Here is a 19,003-nt window from a genome sequence, read left to right on the forward strand (position 1 = left end):
CATTTGAACGGCACTACAGACCACATTACTGTATCGGCCTCTTTTGAGTGCAATGTTTTTGACAGCCGTATTCGTTGCAAAAATAAAAGGGCAACTTTTGGGCAGCTGCGTACTTTTCGTAGCATCCTATTCATTCTGTGGCTCTGATCTGTTGCGAAGATCTGTGATGTTTTAATATTCTGCTTAACAAACAGTAGTGACGTATGCATAGCTGTCACCCGCCTTGTAAAGGTCTGACTCGCCCGCCAAGCCTCCTGCACGCCCATTCATTCCAATGGGCGTCTCACCCGCCAAAAACAAAATCGGGTGATTTCACCCGCCTTTGTGACACAAATGGTTGAGAGCTATGCGTATGTGTACAAACGCTCCTAAGAAACAAATCCAAGGAGATGCGTGGAGTTCAGAGACAGGTGATTTGGGCCTCGGGATACCTGCTTTACCTGTGTCGTGCTTGTGCCCCTCCTGAGACCTGTGTTCAGACTGTAAATAGTTTGCACTCTTTGCTATTATAATATGCTTTTCTTCTGAAGTTGGGCCAGCCTGTGTCCTTCAGAGAAGTGATAATGTGGTTTCACTGGGAAAACCCAGGCTGCGTTGCCATAGTTTTGTGAAGCCGCTCTCCTGGGTCTTACGTATTAAACAAAGCGCCCTTGCAGCCAGGCAACAAGCATTCATGTTGTGTCATCGACAGTGAAGTCAGACTTGGGAGACGGCTTGGTGCCTTTGTCAAACGCTGTCTTTCTTTGCAGGGTGCCGAGAAATCGAAAGACGTTCCCGCTAAAGAGGTGGTTTCTTCCTGCGCTGCTTCGACCGTTAAGTCTGCGGCGGCGCCAGCGCCTGCTTCAGTAAGTCCCTCAGTGCATCATCGCGCGTAAGACATTTCTAGTAAATGCTTTTCGAAGCCATTGGTTCCATACAAATAATTGATGTGCGCTGTGCAGAAAAGCCCCGGGGTTTGTTTTAACCACAGTTTATGCCTTGTTGACTCTCCTACCGGAAATGACGTCGGAGCATGACTTGGCATTTTCCGTTCTGTCGCTTATATGCAGTGTACATTAATGGGGACCTGATTCTGCACTTTATAAACTCTCGTTTTATCCCCACACATGATTTACAATGACTGTTTCAACTCCATGTCCATTCTTGAAGGCAGATCCATGGAGTGTCATGACGCACCCTTTCTGCTTTTTTCCCCCAGAAAAGTCCAAAGTCGGTTGACCCTCTGGATGCGCTTTCCAACACTCTAGGGACGTCTGATCCAGCACCAAAGGACACCAAGCCAGCGGTGGACAAAGTCAAGGTAAATGGCATGTGTGGTGGGATGAGTGGCGGGGGGCTTATGTGAGGGTATTTTTTTTTAACCAAAGAGCTCAAGGGCACACCCCTTTTTGCATTTGAAATGTTTTGTACAATACATTATTTTTTGCAGTAACATGGTGATTTTTCATTGTGGCAATTTGGATGGAAGATGGAGCTGGTGTTTAGCTCGGTGAGTTCTTTGATCAGAATGTGGGTTCCTTACTGAACTGCAGTAGTTTAGAGACTTGTCTGATGGACATTGGTCTGGTTCCTATGCGCATAGTTGGAGTGCTTAGCTTCTACTCTTCTCCTTCTTGCACATCTCAGAGTCTGCCGTTTTACGTGGCTTTTGGTGCAGGGGTTACTTGTACTAGCAGTTAGTGGTTGTGACGGCCTTGTATAGAGTCCAAGAGGGTTTCAAGGTATGTAGTCCTGCATTGGCAGCCCATGTAGGCCTATTAGGGTATGGCTGATGTATGTCCTGAATTCTTTGACTAATTGAGTATCCACCTGCAATTCTTCTTTGGGGCTAGTCCCCTGCTTGTTGTGCCTCGAGGCCCAAGGTGTACCTCACTGATAATGTTGAAATATTTATGGGGTTGCAAATGGACTTGTGCAGAAGAGGTGTCCTAGCAGTTTGGTCTGGTCTTATTTCCCCTGTCATGTCGTGGCAGGATGAAAATGGTGGTCTGGAGGGCGTCCCAGAGCAATGCCTATGTTTGATTCAAAGTCTTCCCATCCTTCACTCTCTAGTTTTGGAGAAGTCACCCTAATTGGGAGGGTTATGCCCAGATCTGGGTCTCTAACTGTTATGCATACAGTCCGCAATTAGATCTCACTGAGGCCCACTGATGCTAAACAATTGCAGTGATTGTTATTTCTTTAATGCATGGCGTTGCTGTCATCTTGATGAGAAACGTGTCCAGAATAGTGGTTTTGAAGTTAAGTTGGGCATAGAAAAGATCTGTTGTACCAGCTTTTCTGCAATATTTTGTCGTCGTGCATCTTGAAAGAGCCTTTTTTTTCTTCCCAGTAATGAATCCAAGTGATTTGGGTGTTGAGGAGTGATTGAATTTAAAACAGTAATGGTTCATCTCTGAAAAAACTCTTGGATTGGAGTTTCCAAGTTTTGGCAGTGAACATGATTTCAGTATTAGTCGGAAAGATCTCCAGATGTGCCCTTGATCCCCTTGTTTGGTCAAAGGTGAGGCAGTCTCTGACTCGCTGCATGTCCTGATCTGTGGACCTCTTTTTTTAGGTATAGCAAAGTGTCGTCCCCTTACTGGTAAATGGTTTGCAAAGCAGTCCACGTAGGGAGAGGGTCTGCAACATGCAGTTCAGATATTTTGGTCGAACTCTCATGATCCCTTTCCATTGACTGTGCCGGCTAGTGCTAATGGGAGTTCTAATGCAAAACTAGAGCAAATGGTTGCAAATCCTGGGCCTAGGGGTGCCATATAGACAATGAAGAGTGTTAGGCTGGATCCAGATCCTCGAAGAACTCTGCAGGTCATCGGGTGGTGCTTATACCTGGAGGGTCTATCTGGACAAATTGGTTTTGTTTGCAGTGGTATGAAATAAGCCCTTGTAGAATTAAATTGTTGCTGCCAATTCGAGGTTAATTGGATGGCAAGCAGTGTTTAGTGGTCATTGGTTTTATACACACCTAAACAAACTAACGGCACCAGGGGGAGTCCGTTCTCAGGATGGCTTTCATCATGCCCATAGAGGATTGGCCTGACCGTTTATGATGGACCCCTCACTTCTGTGTATAGCTGAACTATGTGACAACCTTCCCGCCCCTTTCTACATCGCTGGGAGTCTGTTGTGAGGGGTTCACAGTCTACCCACTCTTTGGTTCTGCTTTTTCTACTCAAGCAGAACCAAAGTACATTTCTGCAACTAGATGGTACTGTTGGCACCTTCTTGCTAGCTCTGTCATTTTGTAAGTAAATTCCATGAGCTAAAGACCTGCACTGTCAAAGATGAAGTGGCTCTAGTAGTCTTGTTTAATGAAGGTTTGTACAGGTTGGGGATTTTGGCTGATGAGATGTTCCTTTCTTCTCAGAGACCTGGCTTGTCTGCTTAAAGAGCAGCATAGATGAGGCGGACTCATTGATTCCCATTTACTATTGTTGGACTAAATCATTTTTCTCTTCCAAATGGGTGTAGTGTTTGAATAGCTCAACTCTGCAAATACAGTGCAGTTGAAACAGCTACACTTTATTTCATTTTTTTAACGATTCGTCCTTGCAGGTGATGACCTTCAAACGATCTTCAGCCACAGTCAAGTAATTTGCGTTTACCATGCAAAACTTTCAATTTTCCACCTTGAGCTCAACCGAACTTTGAACGGGTAACAGGAGTGCAGTACATGAAGAAGTAACTTGGGTCTAAAACAGATTAATTATTGGAATTTTCACAATGTGCAAAACATACATTTATTAATGACCACAGCAAATAAAAAGTGGTGACAGTACAAAGTAAAAAACTACAATGGAGGCTGGGACTGATCATCTACTTTGGGAAGGCAGCCATGAAATGTGTCAAATGTTGTCCTTGAAGCCATAGGGCTATTGAGAGGTGCATTCTGGAGGATAGACTATTCAAGGGAACTTGAGTATCTGCTTAAGCTGCCTGCAAGGGAAATTCAATATGGTGAAATGGTGAATCCAATTCTGCCTGCTTCTAGCTGGCACCTGAAACTGGTTCTGTCTGTGTGTCACAAAAAGGTGGGTGGCTTCTAAAAGGGCACAAAGAATGGTTGTCTGCATACCATTACTGTTTCAAAAAATATATATATTTTGGCAAGAGGGCTACATTGAACTACTTATTTTTTGATAAGCCTTTGCCATTTTTGTCACAAGATGCTGAATCATGCCTTCCTCGACTTGCAAGGTTACTGCTCTCGAAAGAGTGAGGAAAGGAAACTAGATGCGCTCTGAATGACCATGACTTTACGGCGCTATTGTCTCCTCATACTACAAGAAGGCTCAACAGAGTTTACCTTTCTGTAGTTTGGAGTTAATTTTCTTGCCTATTTGTTTCACAGTTGTATTGTTCTAAGATTGTTTGTTTTTAGCGGGTAATGCCACCACTAACGGCAGGTAATGACTCTGGGGCCCTCGTTAAGGCCCTCACTTTGCTCAGGCCTGTAACCTGGGCACAGAGGAATTACCTATGAATAATGCCCCCACCTCAGGAATTATTGCTTAATTAAGAGTTACTAACTGTTCACGCTTAACATACGACTACACCGTTCTAGCATATCTTGAAGGTCAATTTCAGTCGGGAATTCATAGGGTCACTTTGTCCCCCTTCTTAAATATCGGAATTGCCTCCAATCACTTCCAGGAAGGGGTCCTAGGTCTCTGTGACTTATTAACGGTAATTGAAAAGGCTAAACGTATCAGATGGAATGAGAGATATAATACACATTATTTTTTTATTTATTTTGTTCAGCTAATATATCAACCTTTCAAAAAGTTTTTTATATTTCAGTTGATTAAAACTTTATAAAATTACAGATTAACATTTAATACACATACACCTTCCATCTGTTATATAAAACCACTATGATTACATGCATCTTATTTCATAAAGCATTCATGATTATTTCATTGTTATTTCAATAAATCTTAATACATTCTATGCATAGGGTTATGAAAATTATGCACAGTATAAGAACAGTATCGAAGTTCCATTGATCACACAGGCTCGATGATGTGTCTTTGTAGTAGACACGTAATTGTCAATATTGTTCCACTGCAGAGTCCCTGAGATGGCATAAGATTGCGTAGTAGCATAATTACAGCATCTACTTTCAAATTTAGCTTGTCGGGAGGCACACATCCTACAGCGTTTCACACTGTTTGTTGAAATGGTTACTGTTGTTGAAGTGGGTGCACTTTGCCATTTGAACAGCAGAGGGCAACCTAACGCTGATAAATTGCATCAGCTGAGTACCAAAACATACCTAAGCATTTTATATAGATAGATGGATCAATAGGTAGATGGGTCCCTGCTGCCAATGCATTTACTGTCATTGCGGGGTTAGTAACATATCATTTCCAGTCAATCATTGTTCAGATAACCTTGTTGAAGTGATGCTTGATGAGCTTAGTTGAAGGTCTACATCTAGCAGCAAAGTGGGCAATCTGAGTTTTATTTCTTTTATTTGTGCTTGCAGGAGAAAACTAAACAAGAAAAAGGGGAGAAACTTGGTGAACGAGAAGACACCATCCATCCAGATTATAGGTTAACAGAAGTAAAGGTGATGAAATGTTTTCTATTATCTGATAACAGAACACTTTATTTTGCCTGGTAGGTTGAGGCATCATAACATTTCTTATTTTAAATCTGGATCAGTAGAGCAGAAAGGACTTGCTTATGCCATTGTATATAGCACCTCCTTTACATTGATCCCATTGCATTCAGTATGTTGGATATTTGTAGGTGTTTTCTGTTGGGTCACCTCGAGTCAAAGCCACATCTGGGTGGGCAGGACAACATGTTTGGAGTACATCCTTGGATAGCTCAAAAAGGGAGTTCAAAGCCCGGAGTCTTACTATGCCCCTAAGAATTGTCTGTTGCTTTTTCAGAATGATTGGTAAAAATGTGCAAATGTATGTTAAAATTGTTCATTTTATAGTGGAATAGAGTAGTCGTGTCCATTGTACTATTATAGACCACTATCATCCTTTATTTTGAAGGACAAACCATTATATATTTAGAGTGGACTCCAAGCATTATTTCACTATTTTAGTTACCTGCTCCCCCTAACCTAAAATGGGATTTTTAAATTATGCTCGTGTTCCCCCAACAAAACATGGCTATCATAAGAGCCTTTTCTATAGCATGCTAGAACTGAACACAGACGCCAAGTATGGATTTCCAAACTCTTAAATTTCGCATATCTCAAGGGCTAGCTGTGACATGATTACTGCTCTGCAGGAGTAGTGTTGAGGAGTGAATACAACTCCTACTCATCCCTACAATACTGCTAAAGCAGTGATCCCAATCATAAATGTGAAACCAGCACAGCCTAACTAACTGGTACATCACCTTTGCCCCTTTAAGGGAGCATGGGCCGAGGGCATGCTGTACTCTTCAGGAGGGGTGTGAACTGGTACAGAATTAGACCCAACAATAGGACTTGGGCCCCAAAATAAAACGCAGTCCAACAAAAGTTCTATTAAATATGATTGGTGAAAGTATATTAGAAAGTATACCAGGGATGGCTCGTCTATAACTGACAAGGGGGCACGGGACGCACCAGTACCCTGGCCTTCATGGGGGGAGCCGCGCCAGCCCAGTAGAAACTCGCTTTTTGCAGCGGAGGGAGTGCTCCTGGGCTGACTTAAACTCTTTCCCGTTGACAGTTTAGTTCCCCAGTACGCATGTCCAATGGACCGTGCAAGGCTGGGGGTATTTTGATTCCCCAGCCTTGTATGGCCCATTGGGGATTCAGGCTGGGAAACTGCATGTTTGTATGTGCGAGAGGTCTCTCTCTCTCTCTCTCTCTATCTCTCTCTCTCTATATATATATATATATATATATATATATATATATATATATATATATATATATATATATACTCCCATTGCTTTTCTTTATGGGCATCAATTATAGATGCCCAGCAAAAAACAAGTTGTTGAAAAAGCAAGGATGATGCATGTTATTACGTGGCAAGACATTCTAGCCCCTTAATAACACTTATCATGCTTTTGCAGCCAGTCAAGCCATTTCTTACTGTGCCAAGAAATGTTTTACTGGGCAACTGTAAGCATGTTAAGTGTTATTAATTGGTTCGATTGGCATTTTAGTGTAGCCAGTCCAGAGATTTCTTACTGTGGCATGATGATTATTATTATTATTTTTTTTTACTGGGCATCAAGGGTAAAGCAAATATGATAAGAATGATTACATATGTAGACTGTCCTACAAACACAAAGCCAACAGGAGTATGTTCTTATGTATATTGACAGAGACAGCATGGTAGACCTGTTTTCTTATAGTATCATTACTGGCATTTATGTGCAAAGCAAACATATGCAGGGCTAGCAAAGTATACTAGAGAAGTCGCATGGGCAAAGAGATTTTATGAAGGGCGAGTAGCTTTGCATGGTAACTAACTTGCTGCTGATTATGGGGATTGTTTAAAATTATATCTGACGTTTACTGCAAACAAGTGGCAGAATTGCACCAAATATGAAGTATGCTTGTAGTGGCATGCACTATTATTTTACAGAAAGCACTGGAAAATATTTTGTCACCCGTCACTATAGGTCGTGTGCATTTCTCTTAGGTAGAGTATGTAAACTAAGGAACTCGCCCTACAGGTCTAGTGGTATTTCTAAGAATTTGTGAGGGCAGGATGTTCTTATACAGGAATACTGGTGCATTGGTGCAGCAAGCATGGAAATTGTTTTATACTGGCATGTGTGGTGGTCAAAGGCATCATGATAATGTGTTGGGAAATGCTCCTGTGCACTGTCGGTGACTTGCAACTGTTAGATTATTTGGATTGTAGTTATCCTACAAAACCAATTGCAATTGGCTGGCTTATTCCCCAATTTTTCTCAGAAAATGTTCTGTATAAAGCACCATTTTAACCCATTATTAAAAACAACTGTGCAGGGTGGTCGGAGGGCTTCCATCTGTATGCTAGGTCGTTCTGGCATATTTGTAGAACATTTTTTCACCCCTCCAATAAATAAATCGAGCAGCCACCACTGAAGTGCACTCCCCTAGTAAATCACTAAGGACACAGCCCTGTAAGGGAAAAGACAGAGAATAAAGTCTGTGAACCAAAGGGGGCCCTCTGGATTTGGATAGGGGTGCTCAATTGCAGCAGCAATTGACACATTGTTGAAGAATGTTAGGGGAGGTTTCTCAAGTCCTCTGGAAGGAAGGACTTTCACAAAACTATCCCAATGGTTTGTAGATGCCCAACTCTGTATCAGTCTGTACTACACACGGTACCTTGGTATAGTGGCAGAGCAGTGAGGTTTATCATAAGAGGAGGATGTGAGCTGTAGGTAAGTACACTAAACCTATCAAAGAAACACACATTCATTTATATTAAAATATCTATTTATTATATTTACACAAGAATCACTTTTAAATACTTAGGACAATAAACTAAAACACTTCGGAATACTTTAGAATACTTTTCAAAGGCAACTGCTTATTTGTAGTTGCTCATGGTTACATTTGTTACAGCTTTTGACAGTTATGACAGTTCTATCGTATTATCGGTAATAACATACACTGTGACTTTTAGCAACAATACAGTGAAGACATTTACTCTGCATACACATATAGGATAGTGGCTTTTGGGAAGGAAAATAGTTGGTTAGTGTTATACTAGCAAGGTTTACGGTTCTAGAGGCAGTTTCTTCGCACAACAAGTATTTTAAGTTTCAAAACGCAACCCTAGCTAAAGGCAGTACGGAGAGGGCACAAAGTGTTGACAAGCAGCATAATACAACAAAAGTTCCTGTGGATACTCTAGTCTTTAAGGTGAAGTAAGATTAAACCAATGTTGGAGACCCTGCTAAGGACTCGCTAAAAGGACACACGCAGCAGCTATGTGCACTCCAATACTCTGGAGCGACTTCATGGATCAAAGTAAACAATACCCTTTTCCCCACAGTACCTTAGGTTTGAAGAAACGATTGTGGCTGGATTCTCCTTGATGTGGCAGCGCTGGACTCAACCTCAGATTGCTTAGTCTGATGACGAAAGGCAGGACAATGGACGGGATCTCTCAGTAACAGTCTCGAGCGAGGACCTCTGTCACTCTGTGGTTTTGGTGTGTTTTCTGTAGCACCAACGAAGGAGGCGATTCGCCCGCCAATCTTCTTTGCTTCCTGAATTACTGCACACTGGTGAGGGGACTTGGGTGGGTCAGATTGTGTCTCTGGAGGTTCATCTGAAGCTCATCAAAGACTTTAACAGATTTGGCCTTTCCACATCAATGCACTTTAATTGGGCCGGAGGTCTCCTGGTATTGGGGTTCTGCAGCTCTGGAGAGGCACAGCACCTCGGTAGATGGCTCTGATTAAAGTTTGTCTTGGGAAGGGAAGGAGTCGTCCTCTTTGGAATTCCTCTTGTCAAACAGAAAACTGGGTCAGGACAGCATGGTTGCTTCATAGTGTTGCAAAGGATCTGCAGGCATCTCTGGTTGTCATCTCCTTCGGTTACTTCAGTTTCCAGTGGTCAACTTGCCTTTCACCCAAGGAGCCTCACTTTTTTATAGAGTTCCAGCACACATTCCTCTGCAATCTCTCTCAGCAATTTACAGAAAGGGGTGGGTGGCTGTCCAGTCAGGACAGCCAGACCCCAGTGGGAGCTGGTTCCATTCAGGGACTCGGGCAAAGGGCAGGGGCGTAAAAAAAAAAACACCTCCCCACTTGCTGCCTACCCAGACACACAGGAGCCTAGGCGGGGACAGCGACAGGTTGCCACCAAAGGAAAAACACACACGGGCATCCCCCTCGGAGGATGATAGAGGAATGGCTGACCAAGAACCACGCTAGTAATGGCAAAAAAGAAAGGAGCCACCAAGTTAAGGCTTAACCAGTGCTATGGACATAGCCTGCGGTAGAAAATTCACACAATAATAATTGTTCTTGTATAACATGCGTAATACCAAGTAGTGGTTTCTAAGCGTGTGGTTTCTAAGCGTGGGGATCGGGATTCAAACGTGTGTTGCGCTGCACTGGCTTGCTTCCAAGATAAACGCTTTGTCCATGAGCTATCCTCTCACTGCCAAAAAATAATTAGAACATGTCCACTGCCACCAGCCATAACTCGAAGGTTGTCTATGTAAGGTGGTATGTGCGGTATGTGCCAATCTCTAAGGCTATCACGTTTTAGGAGAGATACTAATAATCTGTCTATCCTTAGGAACTGTAGTTACTCTAGGATATGAAAAAGCAGCTCAAAGGAGGACCCAAATGGTCCCCCAGCAACACTGCCCATAAGGAGCTGTGTGCTGCAGTAGTAAAATACATATGCCTTATAAGAGATATGGAAGAAAGTAGACTCCATAAGACAGTAAAATACAGAGTTCCAAAAGACAGAGCCCATATGAATGAATGAATGAATGAATGAATGAATGAATGAATGAATGAATGAATGAATGGAAAAAAGGCCCAGAAGTCCAGCAAAAAGTGCTGGGGGTCTCACTAAGAGAGGGGGTGAAGCAGAACCATGATAAATCTCCCTAACTAAGACCTCCTTACAAAGGTAGGGAGTAAGGTCTTAAATCACGAGGGCAGTTTAAGGCAGGACAGGGGGACACAACCAACGAAAATACCTTTGAATGCCTGTCTTTTGGCCAAACAGCATATAACCAGGCTTTTAGGCGCTTTTCTACCATTTAAGTCGGCATTAAGCTGGGTCTAGAAGATTGGTTCCAGGAGGATAGGTAGGCATCCAGACAGGTAGAGATGATTGCTTGCAGCGGTTTAGGGCCCATTTTGGCTATCCCTCACAGATGGTATTCGGTCACACTAATTATGAATTGCTCGCGCTACTATTAATTAAGCATAAGCATAGAAACCAACTATGAAAAGCAGCACTTGCCTGGCGGAAATGTTGATGACCAATTGTACAAACATGGGGTTTGCCCTGGATCCAGCAGATTGCAGATGGATCTTAGAGATCTTTGTAACAACAATGGACACACTTTTGTATTTGTCCTTCATAGTTGATTTATGGATCCGTAATCGTGTCTATTGAAATTCTTTTTTATAAAAACCAATACACTGTACCTTGGTTTTTCACTAAAGATGCATAGTTCAACATTTAAACACTGGATCCAATAGAAACAATTTGTAGCTGGTGAACTGTAATTCCCAAAATGATGTAATAAAATGTGTTACCTCGATGTAATCTCATTGCGTTAGTAGAGGTCTGACCCAGTGTCAGTGTTTCTGCCCCAGAATGCCAGACTAATTATGACTGTCTAATATGTCTGCTAATATGTCTGCTATGCCTTATTCTCTTTACATAATCTTGGATGGTTTGGGGTCACTTCCACATTGAGAAGTAGGGACTGTGCTGCCAACAATCCTAAAATGAAGGTGTGCTGTAAATGAGGGCAAGATGAAGAGCTACTCCCTCTTGGTGTTAATAACATTTAGTACCCAGCGAGGGCGCAATCGGAATGAAATAGCCATTCTGATTGGCCCTCGCCAAGGCATTACCTGGCCGGGAATCCCTCGGTCAGGATTCCACTGCCATTGTCCCTGGCGGGGGGCGTGGCCTCCCCTCAGCCAATGAGGAGGACCGAAGCGGGGCCACCCCCCACACCCTCACCCCGAGCCTCCCCACGGCTGAGAGGCTGTCTTCGCTCCCTGGCAGGGACTCCGGTAAGTGTGTTTTTTTTTTTTTTTTTTTTTTTTCTTTTTCCATTTCCTCCCTCCCCTGCCCACCCCACTTACCTTAAACTCTGTATTCTTTCTGGAACGGATGCGCTGGGAACACTTCTGTTCCCAGCGCGTCCGCTCCCGATGGCCGCCATGGAAAGGGAAAACGGACTCAGATTTCCCTTTCCTGGCAGCCATTTTCTTTTTTTTTTGTTTTTTTTTTTGTTTTCCTGTCCCGAAACGCAGATCTTGCGGGCCGGTGTACTAAAAGCAATATGACCCCCGCGGCGTGGGCATTTCCGACTCGGGGGGATGGGGGGGGGGGCCTTCGCTCGGGCATATAACTATGGGCCCTGAGGCATTACCTGAATCGGTAATGCCCCCGCCGCTCGGGTCATATTGCTTAAAAAGTGGGGGATTATGGATACAGCTTCAGTCTTTCTCTGTCCTCCGATGTAATGCTATTTATTGGTGTGGGCCTACTTATCAAAAATCCTCTCTTATAGTTTTATTGACCAACCTGTCTTGTGCTTTATTTGTGTGCCTGTAGCAGAAATGTATCCTTCCTTCAAGCTGAGAAATTACTTACCAGTAATGTTCTTTCTATGGATTTTTCTCCCGCAGATTCCTCATCAGATAGATTTTCCCCATCAGCTGCTCAAAAAACATTTGAAAGGGGGAGTATCTCGACTCGGCTGTCAATCCAACTTGACTCGACGTGGTGCTCGTCAACTCCAGGCATGAAGTCGGTCACCATACATATACTACATAGCTACGCCCCTGTACCTCAGTTCCCCATCCTCCCACCCCTCATCCCCCCCCGAGCTCACCCACTGCAGAGGATGAAAATAGCCGCGACTAAAAATGATCTAAAAAAAAAGTAAGGAACAGAACCCCAAGAAGCTGTATAGAACAGCACAATTAAACTGGCATGACAATCCAACCAACACATTTCTCATCTTCCCCTTTTCCTAAGAGAAGGTTAGTAGTCAAAAAGAAAACTACATGCACTTTCACAGCATGGCTGGATGGGAGGGTGATGGACAATCTGTAGAAAGAACATTACCGGTAAGTCATTTCTCCTTCAATGATTGCTTTTCTCCCACAGATTCCTTGTCAGATAGACTCCTAAAGCAGTACCTAGTGCGGAGGCTGGACGAAAGTACCCTACACCAGAAAATTATGCAGAACTGCCCTCCCAAACCGGGCGTCGGCGCCATGGGACACATCCAGGCAGCAATGCTTGGTAAAGGTGTGCAGTGATGGGCATGTTGCTACCCGGCATATGTCTCTTACCGGTACGCCCCTTTGTTGTGCCGAAGAAGCGGCCATGCTGCAAGTGGAGTGGGCTCTGATGCCCGCTGGTAGCTCTTTCCTTGCCTTCTGATAACACCCGGAGATGCAGAGGGTTATCCACCTGAAAATGGCCTGTTTTGGCACAGCCAAACCCTTTCTAGATGGGGAAAATGCCACAGACTCCTGAATTCTGCTGTCCTGGCTACATAAAAACAAAGGGCCCAACCTGTGCAACTTCTCCTCTTCATTAGAAGGGTGTAGAGGCATATAGAGCACAGGCAGGTCTATGCACTGGGACACATGAAACTCCAAGACGACTTCGGGCAAGCAACCAAGTCGCACTTTAAGCAACACCTTCTACTTGAAAAACCGGAGAATAGGTGGCTTGCTGGACGGCGTCTGCAGCTCACTAACCCTTCTGGCTGACGTAATCGCCACTAGAAAGGCAGTCTTCAATGTGAGCAACCTAATGGGACAAGAGTGCACTGGCTCAAAAGGAGCCACCATCAAAAATGTAAGGACAGGGTTAAGCTCCCAGTCCGGAACCACAAAAGGAACAGGCAGAAACTTACTTACAAAATCTTTCAGGAATTGGGCCAACACTGGGATCCTAAAGAAAGCCCCTTGATCCCAAGACCTATTGAAAACAGACAAAGCCACCAACTATACTTTGACTGTTGAAACCTGCAGGCCTGACTAGGCCAGTAACAGAAGGAACTCCATCACTGAAGTGGTGGGGCAAGCGATGGGATCAATCTCGCATTCCCTGCACCACGCCTCAAATGTTCTACACCTGCACGTGTACAACAATCTTGTACACGGTCTGCGTGCAACCAGTAGCACCTCAAGTACCTCTTCCCAGAGGGTCCCAGTCATCATACCTCATCCTCTCAAGAACCAAGCATGTAGTGACTTTGAGTTCGGGTGCAGCACCCGACCTTCCGTTTGGGATAGGCGGTCCGGCAGCCAGATAGGTGGACAGAGACGTCACCTCCAGAAGCTACAAGTACCATTTCCTCCTCGCCCAATCCGGAGCGATCAGCATCATGGTAGCTTGGAATCTCCTGAGAACCTGCAGGATGACAGGGATTGGGGTGGAAGCATAGTGCAGGTTGAATTCCAATTCCACCAGGAATGCATCCCCCAATATGCCACAAGCAAGGGTGAGAGGAGGTGGAGAGAATGGGGGGGGGGGGGCTTTGCGGGGGAAGTCCAGCCTGTGCAGAAGCAAACCAGTGTTGATGATGGCTTTCCCCGGATCAGCCAGTCATCCAGCTATGGGAAAACATGAACGCCGGATCTCCTGAGGTGAGCTGCCATTAGCTTGGTTGAAGACCTGTGAAGCGAAGGTCAACCCAAATGGGAGCACTATGAATTTGTAGTTCCTGTCCCCTATGAGGAATCAGAGGTATCGCCTGTGCCTTTGGTGGATGAGCACGTGGAAATATGCATCCTGCAAATCTAACAACATCAACCAATCCTGTGACTGTAGAGCTGGAGAATCTCTCACGGTGTCACCATTTTGAATTTGTCCCATTTTGAATTTGTCCTTTTTCAGGAACTTGTTCAAGGCCATGAAATCCAAAATGGGACGCAGCCCTCACCCTTTCTTTTGTACTAGGAAAATGCCAGAAATACCAGACCGAACCTCTGCTCAGTAGGCACCTTTTCCACTGCACCCTTCAACAGGGCTTGCAGTTGTTCCTGGAGCTCCTGTTCCGGTTGCTGGGTAGAGGGGTGGTAGTTTGTCTGGGGGTCTTTGCAAGAAGGGTAGACAGTACCCCCATTGCACAAGCTGCAATGCCCAGGTGTCAGAGGTTATCGTCTGCCATTGTGGCACATACCCGTCCAATCCTCCCTCCAACTGGGGATGCAGGGAGCAGGGGGGGGGGCACCTCAAAGCGGCTTTGCGGCTGGTACTAGCCCTGCCACTGCTGCTGGCTCCTAGAGGTCTCCCTCCCCCTTCTAGAAGGAAACGCCCCTGCCCTTTCCTGGGTTGTGGGGGCTGTGCCTTTCCCCCAAATGGGCCGAACCACCAAAAGCCTCTACCTCTGTAGGAGAAGCTAAACAATGGTTTTGGTGGTTGTTGGACAGCCAGGCTCAGCGACTTCGCAGCCAACTTAGTCCTTGAATTTGTAGAAGAATTAATTGGCTCTTGGGCCGAACAGATGCTTTCCCTCAAAGGCAATGTTCATCAACTTTACTTGAACATTAGGGGGAAACCCTGAACTTTGCAGTTATGCTTGCCTGCGCATCAGTTGCTGCCCCCATAACCCTGCCCACACAATCCGCAACGTCCAGGGCCAACTGCAGGGCTTGGCAGGCTACCTCCTTGCTGTCATCCACCATGTGAAGAAATGCTTCCCACTTTTCCCCTTCCGGAATGTGTTCAGCCGCCTCCTGTATCTTTTGCCTTACGCTCTGTGTGTATTTGCCAAAGGCACACAAAGCATTCACTGCCTTCAGAGCCATGCTACTTTAAGAGAAGACCTTTGTAGCCAGAGCGTCATACTTTTTCAGTATCTACCAGTCAGCAAGTTGGAGGTGGACGTGGATTGCCTCGTATTAACCTTGGCTGTCTGGACCACTAGTCCCGCCGGCCTGGGATGGATCGACAGAAGGGAACATCCCCTTGCAGATTTGTATTTCTTTGTCAACTCGGAAGCCACTGGGGGTTGTGGGAGTGGGGGCCACAGGGTCTTTGCCACTAGGAGGCAATGGGGTCGGCAATGGCCACATAAAATGGCATTGCTCTTGTCAGTGGGCCCCTATCAAGGATATCTTTGAGCTTGTAGGCTGACAGCAGCTTCACTGGGGCACACAAGCCTAGTGCATCCACCACTCTCCACCAGTTTTTTGGTATTGGGCATTCGCATGGCCATAGGGGTGGGCCTGCTGTGTCTCAAGGTCGGGTAAGGTGTCCAAGCTGCTGCCATTTTGCAGAAGTTCTGCCAGAGCAATGCGGTCGGCCTGATAGGCGAAAGAAATCGCAGCCGCCTGACCCTTCTGGCGCCGGCACGAAATAGTCTCTGAAAATCGTCTCAAAGAAAGATGTCTTTGACTCTCGGACAAACGACCTCTCGAGTATCCGCGCTGATATCTACCTCAACGGCATCGGCTTCGGTGACATCATCCGCTTAGCAAAGGTCGGTGTGTGGGGCCGAGGGCATCAAACTTCACTCGGTCTCCCTGACGTCGGAAGCACCCGGTATGACTGGGACTTCCTTGGCCTGCTGCCTCAAGGGTTGACACGTGGCCGCCTTTATCTGGAGAATCTGCTCCTTAAAGGCTTCCCACTTGGCCCTGGAGGTACCTTACCTGGAGTGGAACTTACCTCGCTCCTCACAGGAGTTCTGTCATGCCTGGGTCGACGATGACGCTTCTTCTAATGAAAAGAGGAAGTTGACGGGTGGCCTCTGGAGTGTGATCTCTTTTTAGCCTTGTGGTGCCTCTCCTCTTTCTCTGTGGTGGGATCCTCCCCTAGCTGCTCGGACGATCTGGTGGTCGATTGAGCCAGCGACTTTGAAGGTGGGCACCCCAACATTAGCTTTGCCACCCGCTCCCGCAATGACTTCGGGTTCATCTCAATGTCTTAGGACTGGACATATCGCAAACAAGTAAAATTTAGATTGAAACAAGCAAAAAAAACGCAATGAAAATTCTCTCACAGGAGCCATTCCTAAAGTAGCGTGCTGAGCACTTGGGGGGGGGGGGGGATTGGGGGAGGAACTGAGGTACATGGGCGTAGTATATGTACGGCGACCAATGTCGCATCTGTAGTTGACAAGTACCATGTCGAGTCCAGATCGATCGGCGGCCGAGGCGCAGTATGCATCCTGTCGAAAGTTATTTTGAGCAGCTGACGCTGGTAGGGATATCTATCTGATGAGGAATCTAAGGGAGAAAAGCAATCCATTAAAATGTTATCATGGGCAAAAAAAGTAGGGCCTTAGCCCAGGGCTCTGACTTTGTGTGGTGCATGTGATAAGGCGGAGGAAGAAAAGGAAGAACAGGGCCAGTCAAAGCCTCTTGATATGAGTCCTAGAACAAGGAAGGGTTAATGGATGATGTCAGCAGGGAAGGGTGTCTTCTTTTATGAAGGACAGGCGATTCCTCCAATGAGGAGATGATGTTTTTCCCTCTGTAAGGTTCTTTTTTCTAATACTGGTTTGGTTTGTTTTTTCGGTATGTTTTGAAAAAAAGAATGAACCGGAGAAGTGTTTTTCCGAAGAGGAGACCACATATGAGTGGGTTTATTGAGAAACAAATTTGATGTGAAGAAATAGTTAAGAGCAGCACCTGTTGTGCAACTCTTATGAGTTCTTGTTGGCCAGTGGCCGCCTGAGTTGAAGTTTAGCGGGCCGAGAGTAAGCTGGGCGCCTCAGCAAACTGAGAAACTCACCAGTGGCAGAGTAAACAGCCGAGAGTGTGGCTGACTTCCTGCAGGGCCCCCACCTTTCCAGAGGAGGAGCCACAATGAGGAAAGTCTTCGCCGGCATCCGATCAGCTGAAGGAGTCTGTATGGGGCCCCCACCTACCTGAAGGAGGAGCCGCCTCAACGCACCCTGGCGTAGTGGAACCGGGAAGGAGAGGGGCTTGGCGGAGTAAACGAATGAGGATCGAGAAACCTGGACAGCTGACTGCCGATCGCGACCGCATAGAGGCGGCCGGAGCTCTTCCGAGGAAGTCGGGGAGCGTTGAAGGTGTCATACAGGTGAGCACTGCAAAGGCCTGAACAGTACCGTCTGGAGAAGGGGCTGATATCTCTAAGACAGCGTTAGAGGAGGGCCAGTCCTGTTAAGGAATAAAGTGAAGGGGCTTGAAAGTGGAAAGGAGGAGTAGAATACCGAGACCCTACAAAGAAGGGATGATGGTGGGGAAAGCACCTTTTGATTAAGAGACTTGAGACATTCGCCAATAACTGAAGGTGGACACTGGGAAGATCTTCTTCAAGCTAGGATCAGTGAGAAGCTAAAAAAAACCTCAAGAAATCCCCTAGTCACCCTGGTGTAGGAAAACTCTGAAAAGACTCTAAGACTGTGCAACGTGTTAAACGAAAATAGCCAAGGTGAAAACTATAGTCATACAGCCCCGAGTAATTGAGACTTCTAAGGCTTCCCTTGTTTTAATTCCCAGTTCACGTTACCGAGAAGAAAGGTCTTCCTTGTTATAAATAGTCATATTTATTCAAGTTAACAGGGCTGTTGTGTGTCTGTCCCATCCGCATTATAACATTTGGTGGCAGCGTTGGGATAGGCCGAAACAATGGAAGAGCTGATTAAGACATTAGCCGAGGGACAACAGTTGTTGCAACAAGTCCTGCAACTTCAAAGTCAACAGGCGCAAGCTGATAGGCAAGCCTTCCAGCAAGTGCTGCAGGTACAACAGGCTCGCTCAATTGCTAGAAACATGAAATATGAGGAGCCATACCCAGGTACCCAGTTGTCATGATGCCTACCCCCGGAGCACCAGGCCAGGCCCAGCACCCCCGGAAGCAGGCATCATGCCCTCGGGTAAAAGCCCAGCAGCCCCTTAAAGGGGCTCTTTGGACTCAGTCCTGGCACCATAGGCGCCAGGCTCATAAAGGGAGGTGTTTTGTGCACTTACCTGATGCAGACCATGCTGCACGCTTCAGGCCTCCCTGAGACCTGAAAGGGACTATTTTTTCATAGGGACTATGGCCAGGGAAGGATACATACCTAGTTGGGGAAGGATACATACCTGGGACTTCTTTGGAGGCTATTTAAGCCACGCCCAGACAGCAGCTCATGCTTCGCGTTGTTCTGCTTCCTGCAGCTTAATGCTCACCGTGTCTGCTCCTGCTCCTGGACTCCAGCCACGCCCGCCTCGAACCTGGAAGACCTGGAAGGAAGGAAGAGAAGAGAAAGGTGAAATCCAAGGACTATTTCAAACTTCTTACCTGCATCCGGAATCTTCTCGCCAGCATCCCTGAAGAAAGACTTCCATTTAAAAGCATTGCGTTGCTCGCTGCAGCGCCACGCTTCACTCACCTGTCCTCGAGACATCT

At 45.8% G+C, this 19,003-nt stretch overlaps 1 protein-coding gene across 13 annotated transcripts in view; it reads left to right on the plus strand.

The window, feature by feature from the left end:
• The window catches only part of CAST (calpastatin), a 757,786-nt gene that overhangs the window by 601,784 nt on the left and 136,999 nt on the right, over positions 1-19,003 (plus strand). For all 13 annotated transcript variants that reach the window (XM_069627659.1, XM_069627661.1, XM_069627656.1 and 10 more), the window contains 3 exons: positions 750-845; positions 1,199-1,300; positions 5,489-5,572. In XM_069627659.1, coding sequence (XP_069483760.1) covers positions 750-845; positions 1,199-1,300; positions 5,489-5,572 — 282 coding nt within the window. The remainder of the gene's footprint in view (positions 1-749; positions 846-1,198; positions 1,301-5,488; positions 5,573-19,003) is intronic.

The sequence above is a fragment of the Ambystoma mexicanum genome, chromosome 6p (assembly GCF_040938575.1).
Source record: "Ambystoma mexicanum isolate Mex_15411 chromosome 6p, UKY_AmexF1_1, whole genome shotgun sequence".
Taxonomy (NCBI): domain Eukaryota; kingdom Metazoa; phylum Chordata; class Amphibia; order Caudata; family Ambystomatidae; genus Ambystoma; species Ambystoma mexicanum.